This window comes from Copadichromis virginalis, linkage group LG12 (genome assembly GCF_057382275.1).
Source record: "Copadichromis virginalis isolate Kocher_CV1m ecotype Utaka linkage group LG12, C_Virginalis_male_GT1.1, whole genome shotgun sequence".
Taxonomy (NCBI): domain Eukaryota; kingdom Metazoa; phylum Chordata; class Actinopteri; order Cichliformes; family Cichlidae; genus Copadichromis; species Copadichromis virginalis.
This window is the reverse complement of record NC_140629.1, coordinates 32,764,295-32,781,179: the sequence shown is the minus strand read 5'-3', so window position 1 is coordinate 32,781,179 and position 16,885 is coordinate 32,764,295. Positions and strand designations below refer to the sequence as shown.

The 16,885-nt window shown below is 38.6% G+C and overlaps 3 protein-coding genes across 8 annotated transcripts in view; all 3 read right to left on the bottom strand.

The window, feature by feature from the left end:
- Positions 1 to 1,424, bottom strand: part of camsap1b (calmodulin regulated spectrin-associated protein 1b) — a 29,826-nt gene extending 28,402 nt beyond the window's left edge. For 3 of the 4 annotated variants that reach the window (XM_085476150.1, XM_085476153.1, XM_085476152.1), the window contains exon 1: positions 986 to 1,424. The gene's annotated coding sequence lies outside the window, so the exon portion shown is untranslated. The remainder of the gene's footprint in view (positions 1 to 985) is intronic. The other variant, XM_085476151.1, reaches the window with a different exon arrangement.
- A 3,433-nt stretch (positions 1,425 to 4,857) lies between these two features.
- On the bottom strand, positions 4,858 to 13,171 carry ubac1 (UBA domain containing 1). 3 transcript variants are annotated; one of them, XR_014923398.1, is made up of 12 exons: positions 12,572 to 13,171; positions 11,344 to 11,464; positions 11,194 to 11,267; positions 10,998 to 11,105; positions 10,732 to 10,834; positions 9,911 to 10,019; positions 9,433 to 9,709; positions 8,882 to 8,968; positions 8,534 to 8,672; positions 7,751 to 7,875; positions 5,439 to 5,493; positions 4,858 to 5,313 (listed from the first exon to the last, which is right to left on the bottom strand). XR_014923398.1 is itself a non-coding variant. In XM_085476149.1 (11 exons), the coding sequence occupies exons 1-10, from the start codon at positions 12,707 to 12,709 to the stop codon at positions 7,760 to 7,762; spliced, it is 1,272 nt and encodes a 423-aa protein (XP_085332275.1). In that variant the 5' UTR covers positions 12,710 to 13,171; the 3' UTR covers positions 4,858 to 5,313; positions 7,751 to 7,759. The 3 variants fall into 3 exon arrangements, 2 of the variants coding, with proteins under 2 accessions (XP_085332275.1, XP_085332274.1); XM_085476149.1 differs by lacking the exon at positions 5,439 to 5,493; XM_085476148.1 differs by lacking the exons at positions 4,858 to 5,313; positions 5,439 to 5,493 and having other exon boundaries at positions 5,515 to 7,875.
- An 852-nt stretch (positions 13,172 to 14,023) lies between these two features.
- The window catches only part of notch1b (notch receptor 1b), a 43,150-nt gene continuing 40,288 nt past the window's right edge, over positions 14,024 to 16,885 (bottom strand). The window contains exon 34 of the mRNA XM_085476147.1: positions 14,024 to 16,871. Coding sequence (XP_085332273.1) covers positions 15,498 to 16,871 — 1,374 coding nt within the window. The 3' untranslated portion in view covers positions 14,024 to 15,497. The remainder of the gene's footprint in view (positions 16,872 to 16,885) is intronic.

The following is a 16,885-nucleotide window of genomic DNA, read 5'->3' as shown; positions in this document are numbered from 1 at the left end:
GCAGCAACTATTTCTTAAATCACCTTGAACTGAAGTCATGGTGACTGCAAGAATGAATCTTTATGATCATTATGTACATTTTGACAAGCAGACAGTTGACTGTACTATTGCACAACTGCAAAGCAAAGGATATGATGTTGGTTTAACCTTTGTGATCACAGTAAGTTTACTTGCAACAAGTACATGTAGACAAAAGGAATGTGATCAATCTTTGTCATAGTTTAGAAATTTGATACTCACGTCTACACTGCGCAACACAACTCTAGTAGCAGTTGCCAACTTTAGACAAAATGTATTCCACCTCAAATACAAACTTACAAATTATCAATGTCAGTCAGCCAAGCAGACTTGTGTTTTCTGATTAGTTAGATCAAAATCACAGCAGTTTCACTTTTAACTTCTTTGTCATATAGGTGTTCACCTTTTACTTGGACAACGGTTCGACAGGTTCTGACTGTCTTATCCTGTCAACAGCCTAAAAGGCAATACTAATTACATTAATAGGTTAATAGAAGGATACTGACTAAATTTAGTATGGTTTTGACAGAAAACTAGTGCACACCTGCTTATCACACATGAGTTCTAACGGATTTTTTCCGTTTGTCAGAAATCTAAAGTTCTCTTTGGTCATGAGTTTAAGTTATCGCATTACCTGTAAAAATATTAATAATAATAATAAACAAACCTGTAACAATTTCATTTACATTAACGGCCCACAACAGTACTGTAAACGCTGCAAGGCCATAACTAATGTTAACATACTTTAATACGTTAGCAGGCTAACGTTACGATAACGTTATTAACGGGATCAACCGTTAGCTGAAACAGTAAAGATTTTCTTAACATTTGGTCTACTAAGCGGCCATGCAATGAAACGCAAAGCAGCTAACTATCACCAGCTAACCGCTAGCTTGCTAGTGTGTGCTGTACAGCAGGACCACTCAATGGTCCCATGAATGACGTTAGCTAGCTGGCAAGACATTACCTTGAAAGGTGTGGTGTAAGTCCAAGTCACACTTTCGTTCCGTCGGGTAAACGGTTAACCAAGGACCTGTCTCAATAAACAGGAGCCTGCTATATAGAAAACACACCAGCGGCAGCGACGCATTATAGCCAGCTAATAATGCTAGCTTGGAGGCGAGTCAGTGTGGTCCCCTCCCAACAACAAGAACCGATCCGCGGCCTGTGTGACAACCGCTCCACGGCAGACTTTGGGCCGAAACAACACAGGGAGAAAACGGGAGGCTCACCAGTAAAAAAGTACAGCGTACGCGGGTCTTAAGGCTGGAAATCTACCTCAGTGTTAAACCCTCCATGTTAGATAAAAAATAAGCATACGTTTGGGGCTCGAGCAATGCAGCGAGGATCAGCAGTGTCTTCGCGCTCTGCCCATAGAAATGCAATTATTATCCCAGCCTTCCCAAACGCGCACAATGCGCATGCGTGATTAGCTTCCAGACTATACTCGTAATACTGGAAACTGAAATCCCGCCTTGCATCACAGATGCTTTTTACTATTAATATTACTTTTTAAAAATATCTTATTTTTAACTGGATTCATGCGCACTGCATTTTTGTAACACGACTTCCTAAAGAACCTGTTTAAATAATGTTAATCAATTTTTTTCTCTGATATGTCTATTTAATTAACCCACAAGAACGTCAATTTAATTTCTCTTAAAAACTAATATTTCAACATGCACTTGCGTTAATATATGTATACATTTTTTCTTTTGTACTTTAGTCCTGTTTTGTCCTTGCGGTCTTGACCAATGATGGCATCTAATGGTGAAAGATGGTATATGAATTTGAAGATTTGGAATGATTTTGTAGAGCTTGCGTAATATCCGTAACTGTTCCTCAAAGTTAAAACTGAAGAAGCACTGTCCTTCACACTTCCCACTTTCATTACATATTTAATATGTATTTATATAACTAATGAAAGAAAGACGCAGTTTTAGCTCCTGGTTCGAAATCTAAAACTGTAAATCATTTCAGAATGTTTATTCATATATCATTTATGGTGGAAATACTCAAAAACTCAAAAGTCAGAGATTTTAAGAAAAACTGAACATGTAGTTGACTCCATGCAGTTTGCATGCCAGCATTACAGGCCACATAATGGAGTAGAAGATCCCACAGTGACCTTTGTTGAACCTAACTGGATTCTCGTGCTCAAGTACTTTTTTGGCTCTCTTTGGCTTTTAACACAATCCATCCTCATATTTTAATCAGAAAGCTTTTAGAACAATTTAACCCAAATAAAAACATTTTGCTGGAGTCTTGGGGGATTTTGTTTGTTTGTTTGTCTAGCAGGACTCAAAGAGTCCAGATAAATGCAATTCTTTCTAATCAAGTTTGATTGTCAATTGGCTGCCCACAGGGATGTGTGCTTTTACCCTTAGTATTTATCCTGTATACAAATATGTGTCAAAGCAGGAACATTAATAGTTGGCTGCTGGACAAAGACACCAGTCATGGCCCAATTCTCGATGAAACATATCTAAGACAAAAGATATGAGGATTGATTTTAGAACACATACTCATAAACAACAGGTTACAGCCATTAAGGGTCAGACAGTGGAATGAATTCACCGTTATAAATATCTCTGATTATTGATTCCAAACTGAACTTTGAAGCAAACTGTGAAGTTGTGAGCTAAAAAGGGCCCCTGTGTCTGTCATGTTATTTCCATACTGAAAAGAACAGTGATGGTTTGATTTTTGTCTTGCTTTCACTGACGACATAGTTTGGATATTTATCTGTAAAGAACAAAAACTCACTCCATCAAATTATTAAATGGTCTGTCTACTGTGAAGAACAACTTGGTATAAAAGCAACTTTTCTCCAGCAGATAAACAGCTAGTTGTTGTTTTTATATTCTACATAATGTGGGATGAATTCTATTCTTTGTTATTATTTATTATGTTGTTTTTATGCTTATCTGTTGTTTGTGATCTGTGTTTGTTCGGAACATTTCTTTTAGACAACTTGCTGAAAAACATGCTAACATGTTCCTGGGATAAGAAACGTTTAACTGAGCAGGCAAAATTCAATCTTGATGTCAAAAATAAAGTATTCATAGTGTTTCTATGAATCAAGGTCAAAACCAGGTACAATACTAGCAAAAGAAATCTCAAAAATAAAGACTGTATAACACTGTCTATTAAAAAAAAAACAACCACACATAGACAGTGAGCCACAATTTGGCAAGTCCCTGAATTCACGCCAACTTATTTGCCATAACTGAACAACAAAATCAAATATTTACAGCTGCAGCTAAACAGCGCCATCTCCAGGCTTAAAGCAAACAAGTGAGGTGGCCCAGATGGTTTTCCTTTTGAGTGGTTTGAGGTTTTTCAAACTGAGTTTGAGAAAACTGAAAAACTCAGTTTGAACTGAGCTAAGGCTTGTTTTTGGCCTTCAATACAAAACTAAAGGATTAAAAAAATGGCCCCTCATGGAGCAAAGCAGTTATATCAATTATGCCCAAAGAAGAAAAAGACAAACTAGAATGTTGACCATCTAGAGCAATCTTCGTATTACGAAACCCAGATTAAACTATTAATTACCAATGCGATGGAGATGGATCATCATGAATGATCCTCCAGTCTATGTATTACTGGATTAGAAAAACCTGGAAAGATTTATGCAAAAGATAAAAAAAATCAATGGAATAAAGGCCAGTTACAATTCTGGAATGATTATATAAAATATTATTCTTCTGCTTATCTGGGGTAGGGTCACAGGGGCAGTAGCCTAAGCAGAGCAGCCCAGACTTCACTCTCCCCAGCCACCTGATTCAGGGAAGACCAAGATGTTCCCAGACCAGCCGAGAGATATAATCTCTCCAGCATGTTCTGCATCTGCCCCAGGGTGTGTCCCAGTGGGACAAGTCCAGAACACCTCACCTAAGAGGCACCCAAGAGGTATTCTTCTCCGATGCTCAAACCACATCCTTTGGATGAGTGGCAGTTCTACTCTGAGCCCATCCTGAATGGCCGAGCGCCTCACCCTATCTCTAAGGGAGATACCTGACACCCTTCAGAGAGAGCTTATTTCCCACACTTGTATCCGTGATCTCATTCTTTTGGTCAAAGCCCAGAGCTCATGACTATAGGTGAGAGTAGGGACATATATCAACTGATAAATCAACAGCTTCGCTTTTACAGTCAGCTATCTTTTTACCATGATGGACCAGTACAGTGTCCACATCACTGCAGTCGCACGACCAAACTGTCTCTCGATCTCCTGCTACCCTCTCCCCTCACTCGTAAACAAATTGGAAAAATTTAGAAGTGTCACCTCACATACAAAACAGTTGCAGCAAATGTCTGCCCCTCTCTGAGCCTGGCTCTGCCAGAGGTTTCTTTCTGTTAAAGGAGAGTTTTTCTTTCCCACCGTCGCCTAGTCGCTCATAGGAGATTGCCAAATTGTTGTTTTTTTTTTTTTTTACCTTAATACTGTAGACACTTTTTTCGAATTTGGAGTTATATAAATAAATTTGAACTAAATTTAATTGCCCAATTGAAGAACAAATACAAAAAATGGTCAAAATATTCAAATTGTAAAACACCAATAAAAGAACCATAAATCAAATAACCTATAGTTCTGTTTTTGTCTGTTTTGATTCGAGTGCATTTCTGGATACCTGACCAGTTTGCCATAAAATGGATAGGTGTCCAAAAGCATACAGTACACATAACTCTAAATTATAAATGTAAGAGTGGCGGCTTTCTGTCTCCCTGCGTTAACCCTGAGTGGCGTCCTGTCCTGCTACCATACACCATAACGCAACTAAGTTCTATAGGCGACCTTTTAATTTTAATAATTGTATATATAATTTTATAAGTTGGTCGGTTTAAAGAAAGTTTTATTGTACTTTCATTGTGAATACATTAAAAATAGGCTGAGATAAAAGCAAATGAACAAGTCAAAGGAGCTTGCAAAGAAAAGCATCTGGACTTCTTTAAGTTGCTTGAAGACGTTTCACCTCTCATCCGAGAAGCTTCTTCAGCTCTAAGGGTCAAATGGTGGAGTCCCAGATTTAAACCCAGTGGGAGTTTCCCCCCAAAGAGGGACAAAAGGACCCCCTGATGATCCTCTAATCACATGAGCCAAGGTGTGAAAACGGGTGTGGGTCCCAATCCGCCAGGGTTTCGGGTGAGCTCATTGTGAAACCTGGCCCCACCTTATCATGCGATTTCCTGAGGTCAGATGGCCCAGGATGTGAGTGGGCGTTAAGGCGTCTGGGGAGGGAACTCAAAACTGGATTATAGATGGTAGACAGTTGGTGTCGTAAACCACCGCCTCTGGAAAATGAACAAATATTAGATAAAATATATTATATATAATATTAGATAAAATAAAATACAGCAATATTTATAAATGTAACTAAATTTAATGTACTGTATACAGGTAAACTAATTCCATCCACCTAAAGATGGGCGGCATTCTGCACTGATTTTCAATGTGGCATTGCTGAATGGAATCTGTGAAACAAAAACACAACATACAACCACAAAAAATAATTTTAATGCAATAGTGATTTAGATGCCAGTAGCCATTAGGCTGCTTGAACGAACAGACTGTGAGCATATTGCATAGGTTGTTGATCTGGGACAGTCCGACACGTGGGCTGGGTGAAACAATAATCAGACTCCAACAACTCCCTCTTCACTGCCCCTTAGCAATAAAATTCACTTTGTTCGTTCGGGTTCCTTCTGACCGTTTTCAGCATTTCCTGTGGCCATTTTTCTTCCTAAAGCGTACAATCTCCCAATGTTCGTATCAGAATATTAAGAGGGAAAGATAGTTTGGTATTCATGCCAATGCAAAGCATGGAGGTGGTGAGACAACTGGTCATGATGGCCATGACAGATTTCCAATTGGGCACAGTGTGCAGAAAGGTTTCCATAAATTCAAACATGCTGCATCACTTTGTATCACACTGTGACCTACCAGTCCATAAACACATTTTAATGATGGTTTGTAAAAACAACATTTGAAGCATTATATTTTTTCACATTTGTAGATTAGCTTCAAGGTTTGCTAAAAATGTTATAAATATGAACATATTACTAGTTTGGCTTTGATATAAATAATGTAATATATAGTTCAACCAGACAATTTTCTCTAAAAACATTTAAATATTTTCAAATATTGCATTTACCAAACCATTTGATGTGGTGCTCTTATTCATAGGTAAAGTTCTACACAGATTAGTTAAAGCCATTTCTCAAATGCCAAACTAGAAGGGGGTAGAGCAGAGGTTTGCCATAGCGACAAGTTTAGAAAAACAATCTCAGCCTCCCTGAGCAAAAAGTCACATCAACACCACATTTTAAATATTGAATAAAAACACTCAAAAACTTGGCAAAACACACCACCCTCCATATTGTCTTTAAATCTCTTGTACAACAAGGAGAGGCAATGCTCTCCTTCATGTATCTGGAGACTTTAAGTACTCAATGCAAAGGCTATTATTAACACACTACCCATTGCAGTTCACACATCTCTAACACTCAAATATATGTCTATACAGGTCAACAGAAGTCCTTGCTATTGCACAGAAATACAGGGTTTTTCTCCACTGGGTACATCTAATGACAAGGCAGGTTATACAGTGACATTTTGGTTTGACAGCATAAATGTTTGTTGCTCTCAAAAAGGAAGAAAAAAAAAGAAGGAAAAAACAAAAAAACAAATCAAAACACAGAAATTGGTTGCATGTCAACTTCTATTGTTTCCACATATGTTTGAAGACACTTGCACCTCTCAAGCATGAAGCGAGCATGCATCTTCATCATTCAAATTTAAGTTTAAAAAGGCAACCACCTTGTGATAAGCTTCACTTCTTCGCTACCAGTACATGCTTTTGAGACAACACACAAACCCTTCTTTCTTCTTGTACTAGTGCTGCGGTACGCGATATTCATAGAGGTGAAGAAGTGCCAGACGAGAGCAACATGACAATATGACAATCATGAGCACATCGACAGTAAACACACATAGGCCTAATATAAAATCTTCTTGTAAAAACATGACTGAGACATGATTTAGTGTACAGTTTTGCTCTAAAAGGCAAGAAAGTCAAATAAATATGTTTGAAGAAGTTCAATGAAGATTTCTTTTTAAAAATCCTCTTTGACTCTACTTTTTCCTCTCAATTATAAAGCACTGATTTTTTATTAAAACAGAGGGAGAAGAAAAAGAAGATGTGATACTGACAGAAGTCTTCCACACATTCACCACTGATGAAACATTTTAAAGAGACACTGAAAACTGCAGTTGATTTTTAAATATTGCAAAACATAGAAAACAGTTTTTGTTGAAGTGTAAACATTAAATTGATGTCTGATGTCATTTTTACACGTGGACAAATTATATAAAATAAATCATGTCTGTCATACCTATAAATTGTTATCATTAAAATGTAAAAACAATATACTAAATCTCAATTTATATTATTATTATTACTGTAATAATAACTTTATGTTAACATCTGTTTTGTATAAGTGTTTTTACTGTATTGTTATAAATAAGTTATATCTGTAACATCTTCATTCATACTTTGACTCCTCTCGCTTTGTCTTTAAAAGGCAAAAAACAATACTTGTGTCTCTCCCACGCTCATACATACACATTCATACATGCAAGCGTACGCCTCAGTGTGATCAAACACACAAACACATACACACGAAGCTGCCACAGTCATACACGGGATTTGGGGGGGGGGGGGGTCGTCACCAGGAGGCTCTATGTGCGATTGAGGGTCTGGAAGATTCTGGATATTTGTAGCATGACAGGGCCGGTCTCGGGATCGTTCATCCACTGGGTGCTGTTCAGAGGATTCTCCAGCATGTCTTCAAACGCTGCACATAAACACAAAGCATATTTGTGAGTTATATAATAGACCCCCAACCCACAAATCTTTCCCCTCTTCTGTCAACTGGTGAAGACAGGTAGACAGGCCTTTCTCTATGTCATATGCCTTAAGTGGACACTGATGTCAACCGCTGGTTTTGGGCTCAGTGACTTAAAGCCTAAACGTTAGTGCCTTCATTGCTTCTTTATGTTTTATATATCATGTTTTGGAGCCAGGAGTGACCGTTTTTGAACAAGCGAGTGGAGTGTTGGGTTATTAGCTAACCTATAGGGACAGATATCAAGAAAAAAAGTAACAGACTAATAAAATATCAGAACTTCACTCACCGAAACCAAAGCACAAGTCTTCATGGATGTTTAGTATCACACAAACAACAAAACATAATATAAAATAACCATATATACACAGGTGAATGAAATAAAAAGAATGATTTCACACTGTTTGAACAGTTTTCCTGGACGTCTCAGCAAGATCTTTTTCAGCTGCTGGTGGTTTTTCTGTCTCATTTTACAGAATGAGACTATATTTGAGTTCCTAAAACTACACAATAATATAAGGATGTCAAAAAGTTTTTAATATTACTTTAGGGGAGAATTTTCAAAAACAGGACACTACGTTGGCTTTTACACTCAATGAGACTATACCTAGAAGAGTTTTGGGATTGGTTAAACCCAGCTGGACGACTGGATTTTCCAGGATGGCTTGAAACAGTGGGCTGTTGGTGTCGATGCCTTTGTCCAGATCTTCTGGAGAAGGTTTCCTGTCTCCCAACAGCCACTCACACTGCAGGAATACACAGTAAGGAACAAAAAGGACACCAATTAAAATCTTTATGGAAGTCAAAGTATAAAATTAACTGAAAACAAGTGAAACAGGTATTCAATGTTACTGGACTTGTTGTTTTCGGAAGGTTTCAGAAATTACTGGGGGGAGGGAGCCAACTGTTAAATTTGTTTATTAATAGTAAAACTACTGACGATGTGTAAACTTACCGCTGCATCCTGTTGGTTGTTATTGACTCTCAGAGCATCGATCACCTCCTTTTCATCAAAGCCCATCTCCATCAATGCAATGACTGCCTGCAGAGTTCATTAAAAAAAGCAAAAAAACCCCACATACAGTTAAAATCTATCTAAAGTCTATTCCAGCAATTCCAGCAGCTATCATGGGGACACAAAACTTACTTAATAAGATGTGAACAAGTTATGGTAAAAAAAAAAAAAAAAAAAAAAAAAAAAAAAACTTCCATCAAAATCGAATATCACTCAAGTTTAAGTGTGGCCCTGTCCCACATAAGATAAGATAAGAAGAACTTTATTTATTCGGAGGAAAAATTCTTTTGTCATACACATGCTCAATGCAGCAAGAGAGACAGAGGAACAGAGGAATAAGATATACAATAAGAATAGTAGTATACAGTAATATACAATAGGATAGTGCAAAATATAATATCAAATAACTCAAATAACATGCAGCTGATGAGAACCCTGAGAGGAGATTTGTAAAATCTGAAGTCTTGTATAAAAGCTAAAATTGCACCCACCCTTGAATCTGGTCTGAACTCCCTTTTCCTGCGGATCCTCTTGAAGATCTCTGTGAGTTCATCCTGCTTGTTGCTCTCGTCTGTGCTCGACTGGCTGGATAGGCTGCGGTGAGGATTAGGACCAGAGGCTGAAGCAGAAGCTGAAGCAGGGGGGCCTGGAGTGGCAGCTGCCGTAGCTCCTGCTGCCCCAGAAGAGTCCTGGCCTGGTAGTGGCGTGTCCACAGAGGGGTCATCTACATGCTCAATCAGCCACTCCATAGCCTGGGTCACTGACATGCTATAAGGAGATCAGATAAAACTACTGTTAGGGTACAAAGATAAGGAACAATTCCTATGAGACCCTTTCGTGGAACCTTGGTATCAGTGCATACTTCTCCAAAGTGCTGTCCTGCAAATTAATGCCCACTGGATATGTTTTCACCATATATATATATATATTCTTTCCCCCCCCCAAATATAACTATAGATACAGCCTTACTGGTTCAGTCTCAGAGCTTTGATTGCTCTGCTCTCAGGGAAACCCATCTCAGTGAGCTGCTGGAGGGCCGTTTCATCCACCCGATCCTCTTCATCTTCATCTAACATTGCTATGAGACACAGACACACAAAGAGAAAAGATCTTTGGTTGACAGCTAAATGTTTGGAACAATCAAACATACAGAAAACCTGCACTGCCAAAATAAATGTGCGCAACTTCAGATAAAAGATAACATCTAGTTTCTAAAAAGTGCCCATTAGTATGTTTTATTTATTTATTTAGGACAGTGCATGTTAATGAACATAAATGTAAAATAAATTACATGAATGTAAACATGCCAGATTATAGCCAAGGGCTAATTTCCATCTGTTGTCCATAAAACATTAAAAAATAGACATAATAATTCATAAAAAATTCAGAATTCATTTATAATAAAAACTCCATCACCAAACTCACACATACACACCATTCTATTCCCAAATAAAACATTAAAACTATACAACTTATACATGATCACACACTTGATTTGTCCATAACCAGTTTTTAACCTGTGCCTTAAACAAGTTGAATTTTGAGCATTCTCAAATGGATTGTTGTGGCTAAAATAAAACCCAATCCTAACCCTAACCACAGACTTGGTAAATGTTAAAACTCAGGTGGGCAATTAATTTTCCTGAGAGAAACTGGAGAGATGAATCAATCATTTTAGAAAGATTAAAAATAATAATACAGCAGAAATGAATTCAAGTTAATGGTGCTGTGACAGACCCAGTTTTTCCACTGGAAAATGGGTTAAAGGTTTAAGGGATTTTCCACTTTACCATTTGCCTTTTTGAATAGTTCGACAGCATCAGGGTTCAAGGCAAGAAGCTTCTGTGCGACTTCAATAAGAGAAACCAGGATTTTTCTGAGCTCTGTTTGAAACTGCAACAACACAAACAACAATATACAAGGACATTAAAAATAATTACAAGCTATCAGTCCAAGTACAGTGCAGGTAAATTTCTCATTTACAATATTTTAAAGTATTATTGTAATTTATCTACATTTCAGTGCACCCTGTGAGCTAAAGCTAAACCTCTCTTACATCTCTGATGTTGTGTTGCGTAACAGTACGGTCTGTGTGGCGTGTGGATAGGCTGGCGGTGGCTTTCAGAATAGCATCTTTATCTGGAGCTTTGTTTTCTTGTTTCTTCTGTGATGAACAGAATAAACAGCAGTTAATAAAATATATGCATGTTTAAAAAAAGGACTTCTTCCCAAAAACTGGACAGAGGACTTACCTTGTCTTCTGAACTAACGTCAGCCGTCTTTGGAGGGGTTGGTGGCGGTCTTTTCTTTATGAGCAGCAAAACATCTACAACATACATTAAACATGTTAGCTTCATGGAAAACTGTGGCAAACCACGGCAAACTGGAGAGACGCTACATACCTTTATCTTTGAGATTTTCATCAGCAACAGTTTTTGTGTCAGAGAGGACTCTTTCTGTAGCAGCATGAATAAGTTTATGATGTGTAAGGGTTTTGGGATCTTCTAGACTTCCATGTACACACTACAAATTAAGCACAAAACAAAACAACTCAGGCACAACCAGATAACTCATTGTAACTAATCACTTTCTTTGTTTTAAATATCATTCAGTTACTGTTATAAGTAGGACCAATAATGACAGACATTTGAAAAAGTTATTTAAAAGAAGAGAAAAAGGAAAAAAACCAAAAAAAAAACCAACCGATGATCTAGATGACCAAGATCCTACACAGAAACAGTGGATTGAAAAAACTTAAACACAATTTTTAAGTTGTACATGTCACAGTGTGCTAGTTATCTGCTTTGTAAATGGCCTGGTCATTAAAAAATAAAATAATTGAACTAGTAACTAACTATTTTAACTAGAAATAGTACCATCTGCTTCTGCTTTCTGACAAATTTGAATGAAAGCGGTGTACTTTGTTTTTTAACATAGATTATGGCAATGGTGCTGTTGGTCTATATGACTTATGCATTAAAATGGGTCTGACACCCCTGCAACAGAGAAAGCCAGATCCTCACAACACAGTTGTAGGAACAAGCAAATTTTCGAGTTTTGGTTATCAAAATAACTTTAGATCTGTTTTCTCTTGATCAGCTTTAATCAGTTAACTACATCAGCTCTGATATTTAACCGAAGATACAAACTGAGTAAAAACAGTCTCCCTATGTGGAGGATTAGCTGCTTTCTGTCTTTGCCTTGTCATCATAAATTCAGGATTGGTTGGGTAAACAAAACATGACTCATCTAAAAACTCTAAGCACTGACTTCATGAAGTTTCAGAGACGTATTAATTAATTTAAGAATATACTGGGCTGACACGAAAACCAAAACTTAAACCACTACTTGAGTTTTCGCCATAGCCCAAGGAAGGAGAAGTGAAGTGAGCTGTATAATAATAGAATGGCTAAAAAGTAGCATGCGTTTCTTAGTAGCTACTGGGACAACCAACTTGCTAAAATATAAATAGCAAAGTCTACCCAGTTACTATAAATACAGCGCCAGTGATACTGACACTGACAGTTTACGAAAGGGACATGGCACAGTGTAAAGCACCCCAGGCAGAGGAGTGACAGGTCGAAAAAAAAAGGAAGCAGGACAAACACAAACAAGCCAAGAAAAACCTACATGTTTCAAGCACCTCTCCTTTAGTTTCTCAACAGTCGTGTCTTCCGTGACCTCCTCCAACCACTCCGTGCCGTCCATGGTGCAGATGTGTATTTTCAGCACTTTGCCGGCAAATATTTTTTCCTCCTGCACGAACATAGCTCCAGACTTAACAGTACCAGTCCAGTGACGATAGCTAGCAGCAGTTGCTATGTGCCTATTTGGCAAGCTTGCGTGCTAACCTTAGCACCCAGCTAGCCGTCGTCTGTAAATCCACCAACAACAAAGTGAGAGCGGGCACCGACTAGCTGAGGGCCATTTGGGGGTTCCTCGGTCGGTTTTCGCTGCGGTGGTAACCGAGAAACACGTCCTCTTCAAGACGAGTTCTTCTTTTTTCCTGTTAGCTCACAAGCAGTAACTAGCGAAAACCCTATTTTTACTGTAACTTGAACTTTGAACTCCCAACTGTACCGCCAATGCTGGATTGTGGGATGTGTAGTTCTTTTGAGTGACAGGTCCAAAAATACAATCAACCCGGTCAAGCCGTTTTTAGAAAACACAGTTACTTGCAACAAAATTATGAAACATCGTAATATTTGCTTCTTTAACCTGCACTTAGAGGATCCTCAGATCTCCAACGGTCCAACATCAAGGTAACTAAAACAAAGCTGAAACTGGAGTTAAAACAACAACAACGAGTTAATTATTATTAAAAATAGGCTTCAGAAAAGATGAATATCAATTAGGTAACTATATGGCAATACTAAATGACAATATGAGGAGTGTTTTTTCTGCTTGTTTTCATTTTTCCACCCTGTCGATCGATTATATTAATACCATTTTTCTAATATAGATCGATTAAAAAATGTTGCAAAAGAGTTGTTCAAAATGCTTTAATAAATAATATGTACACGATAAATCTAAGAAAAATCAGAAAGAAGGTATACTCCATTATTATGTAAATGTGTGTGTAACCTTGGATCCTGACAGGTGTGTTGATCTTTTACAAAAATAAGCTGTTGTAGAGTTTTATAGAAAAATAACAAAAACTATTTGCTTAAGTATCTCTATGGCAGCCAGTCTGAGCATGTTGAGCATGCATATTTCTTTTTTTTTTTTTTTTACGTTTTTACTTAATCATTACACAGTAAATTGAGGAATGGGTCCCACAGCTTATACCAACTATGGTATTCAGATGATTTGTTCTTCTTATGAATTTTCACGATGTTGTATAAATATTGCAGCTGTAATTCACTTAAACTTAATATAATTAATTTTCTTTAACAACTGTCACCACCAGATGGGGACATACTCCATCCATACATACATTAAATTAAAAGTAAGAGCCAGATCACAGGAAAATTCAGCTTTACTCATCACAGGCTAACCTAATTGCAGTGATGACTTTACTGGATTTGTACTTTAGATGTTTATTATAAACACACAAGCATAAAAAATAAAAGACAATTATCACTGATTTCAAGACACACAGGTGCCCTTTATTATAACAAGAAACATTTTTACAGATTGAAAATGAAAAGGGAAAATACATTTGTTGCAAATTATAGCTTTATAAAGACAAAGGAAACATATTGCAGATATTGCATTTTTCACTACAACCTAATGTGGTTTTTAAAAACAGAACTTTTTCCAAACTATACCAGAGTGCATCTCACAAAACATTAAGGTGGACCACAACTTGAGAACAAAACCAACAGTTTTCATTTCATTGAAGTGTAACAAAAAAAACCTTTCTATCATACATAAACATTTGCCTCAATGGATTTTTGTGTGTTCCAGAACAGCAAATAAATATCAATTTATAAAACCTCAATATTTATTTATTTTTCCATTTTTATATGAGAAAAACACCACCTAACAATATATTGTGCCTATTTGTATAGAGTTCAAATTTATTTATGCATAAGGGACAATAGGATACAAAATATAAATTCTGTTCTGTTTTACATTTTAGAGGCTGATGATTGGTGTAACACCTATCACAATTGCATGCTTAAGACATAAGATTTCTTGAACAAAATCTTGCTTACAAGGGACACAAGGGGCATATTTACAGAAGGAAGGACACAGCCATAGGCTCAAACTAAGGGAGAGAGAAAATGGAGATTCCTTTTCCCTCTGAACAAAAACATACACTGTGGCCGACAGGCCAGATCTCCAACACCACAGGACTCGCAGATACTCAAGCCTGCCTTAACTGCCAATCTCCAAGATGGCCTTATACTGTACAACATATCACATTCCCACTCCATTTCCACACGAGTGAAATCAAACCAAGAGGCACAACATAATGCTGTTCCACTGATTCAAGAAATTTACATGACTCTAAAGAGTGTAGCTAAGAATCACATGATATTTATGGAAGCTCCCATATCATACAGGACCTGTACATGGCATTCATGTACTGTTAACAGTTTACCATCAGTTGATATTTCAGATGCTTACAAATAACTGAAATAACACTGAAACTTAATATGTGCTCTATAAAAATGCCCCTTAATCACGATTTTCATTATAAACAAGATTATACAAAAATATATATATATAAACATGAGAAACCATATAAAAAAGGCAAAGTCCTTAAGGGAAAATAAATACCCAGTGTGTATGCTGCGACTTCACTCCAGAAAAGAAGTACTAAAAGAAAAGACTTTCTATAAAGGCCATCCACTGCCCTGCTTATGACATAACACCGTGGACCCCACAAATTTCTGAAGGCAGGCAATGCTTATAAATAAGACATTAATAAATAAAAGAATGGATGAAACACAGATGTTGCTGTTAGTATAAAAGCTTATGAAGGTTTTTTAAAATCCTGTTTACAGCGTTGCCCTTTCTCTTTTTCCTCCAAGAGTGCCTTTTTAGACAAAAAAACAAGAACAAAAAAAAAACATATGTACAGCAGCTCAGCTGGGTCTGAAGATTTTTATTTGAACTGTTCAGGTATGTGTGCAATCTGAGACTGCATGCTTGTCGGTGGACTCGAGATGCCCTCTGACCAGTCAGACATGTTGGAATGAGGAGATGAACTGGACCACTGGTCAGGGGAGCCGGGAGAGGGTGTCAGAAAGGGGTGGTCAGGTACTTGGACCTGATGATTTGGGGTGTTGTCAATGGGGCCCGAATAACTGTGCTGGGAGGGTGGGGTGAGGAACTGGGTGCTAGGCATTGACTGGCTGATGGAGGAGGGCATAATCTGGGTCTCCTGAGGCAGGATGGTGCGGATGGGCATGGTGGAGTTGCCTGTGCCCTGCTGGAGCTCTGGAGAACTGAGCTCCCCACTGATGAAGTTTTGGGTGTTGGCTGTGTTTGAGTTCTGGTGCTGCAGCTGGATGCTCTGCTGCTGCTGTTGTTGAAGCTGCTGAAGGTTCTGCATCTGCTGCATCTGTTGAGCTTGCTGTTGCAATATGTGCGACTGTGGACCCATTCTGGTGTTCTGGATGCCCTGATATGTCATCATCTGAGTCAGGCTGCTGTTTGGGTGGCCATTATGGAGCGTTGTTGTCATCATCCCGTGCTGGCCTCCCTGGTGAAGACCTCCTTGACCACCAGAGTTGTTTCTCATTGGGTTGTACTGACCTGGTTGGCTCATGTTGCCATGCATCCTGGACAGCCAATCACACTGCCCATTCATGGCGCCCTGGCCACTGGAGACAGTAACGGGTAGGTGGGTAAGACGTGGAGGCATTGGGTCAAACTGCATTCGAGCCAGCTCCTGCTTGCTTGGCATCACCATGTGGTTTACAGCCAGGTGTGGGTCAGACATCCCCTGCAGATGGTTCAGGGATACAGACGGCGACTGCTGGAAAGGTGAGGTCATCATCGGCGGTGAAGCTACATCAGAGACATAGCCATGTGGAGACTCCAGGGAGTCAACTGGAGACAGAACAGCTGAGCTATCCAGGAGGTTCCCAGGCTTCCCATCCTGGGAATTCTTCTTCTTCACCTTCATGTCTTTTCCCTCCTTGCACCCGATGCCTTTGGTGCTGGGCTTGCGTGCCTTTTTGCTCTGGCCTTGACCTTGAGGCTGGGGCTGCTTCATGTTTCCCAGGAAGCCATTAGGCGAGCAAAGAGGGGGTGACAGTGTGGTGCTTAGTGACCCTCCATGCATGGGAGGACTTCGTACCAGGTTGTACTCGTCCATCAGCCGCACAATGTCGTGATGCATTCTCTCTTGTGCAATGTCTCTGGGTAGCCGGTCCATGTGATCAGTTATTTCTCTGTTGGCAAAATGGTCCAGCAAGACCTTGGCAGTCTCATAGCTTCCTTCCCTAGCAGCCAAGAACAGAGGTGTTTCCTCCTGAAGTAAACAGA

What these genes read in the sequence shown, in the direction of transcription:
- ubac1 (XM_085476149.1), bottom strand. Translation starts at nt 12,709, where the DNA reads ATGTTCGTGCAGGAGGAAAAAATATTTGCCGGCAAAGTGCTGAAAATA. An exon ending in TGAAAATCTCAAAGATAAAG is followed by an intron (nt 11,268 to 11,343) that starts GTATGTAGCGTC and finishes TGTATGTTGTAG; the next exon opens with ATGTTTTGCTGCTCATAAAG. An exon ending in CAATCCCAAAACTCTTCTAG is followed by an intron (nt 7,876 to 8,533) that starts GTATAGTCTCAT and finishes GTTTATGTGCAG; the next exon opens with CGTTTGAAGACATGCTGGAG.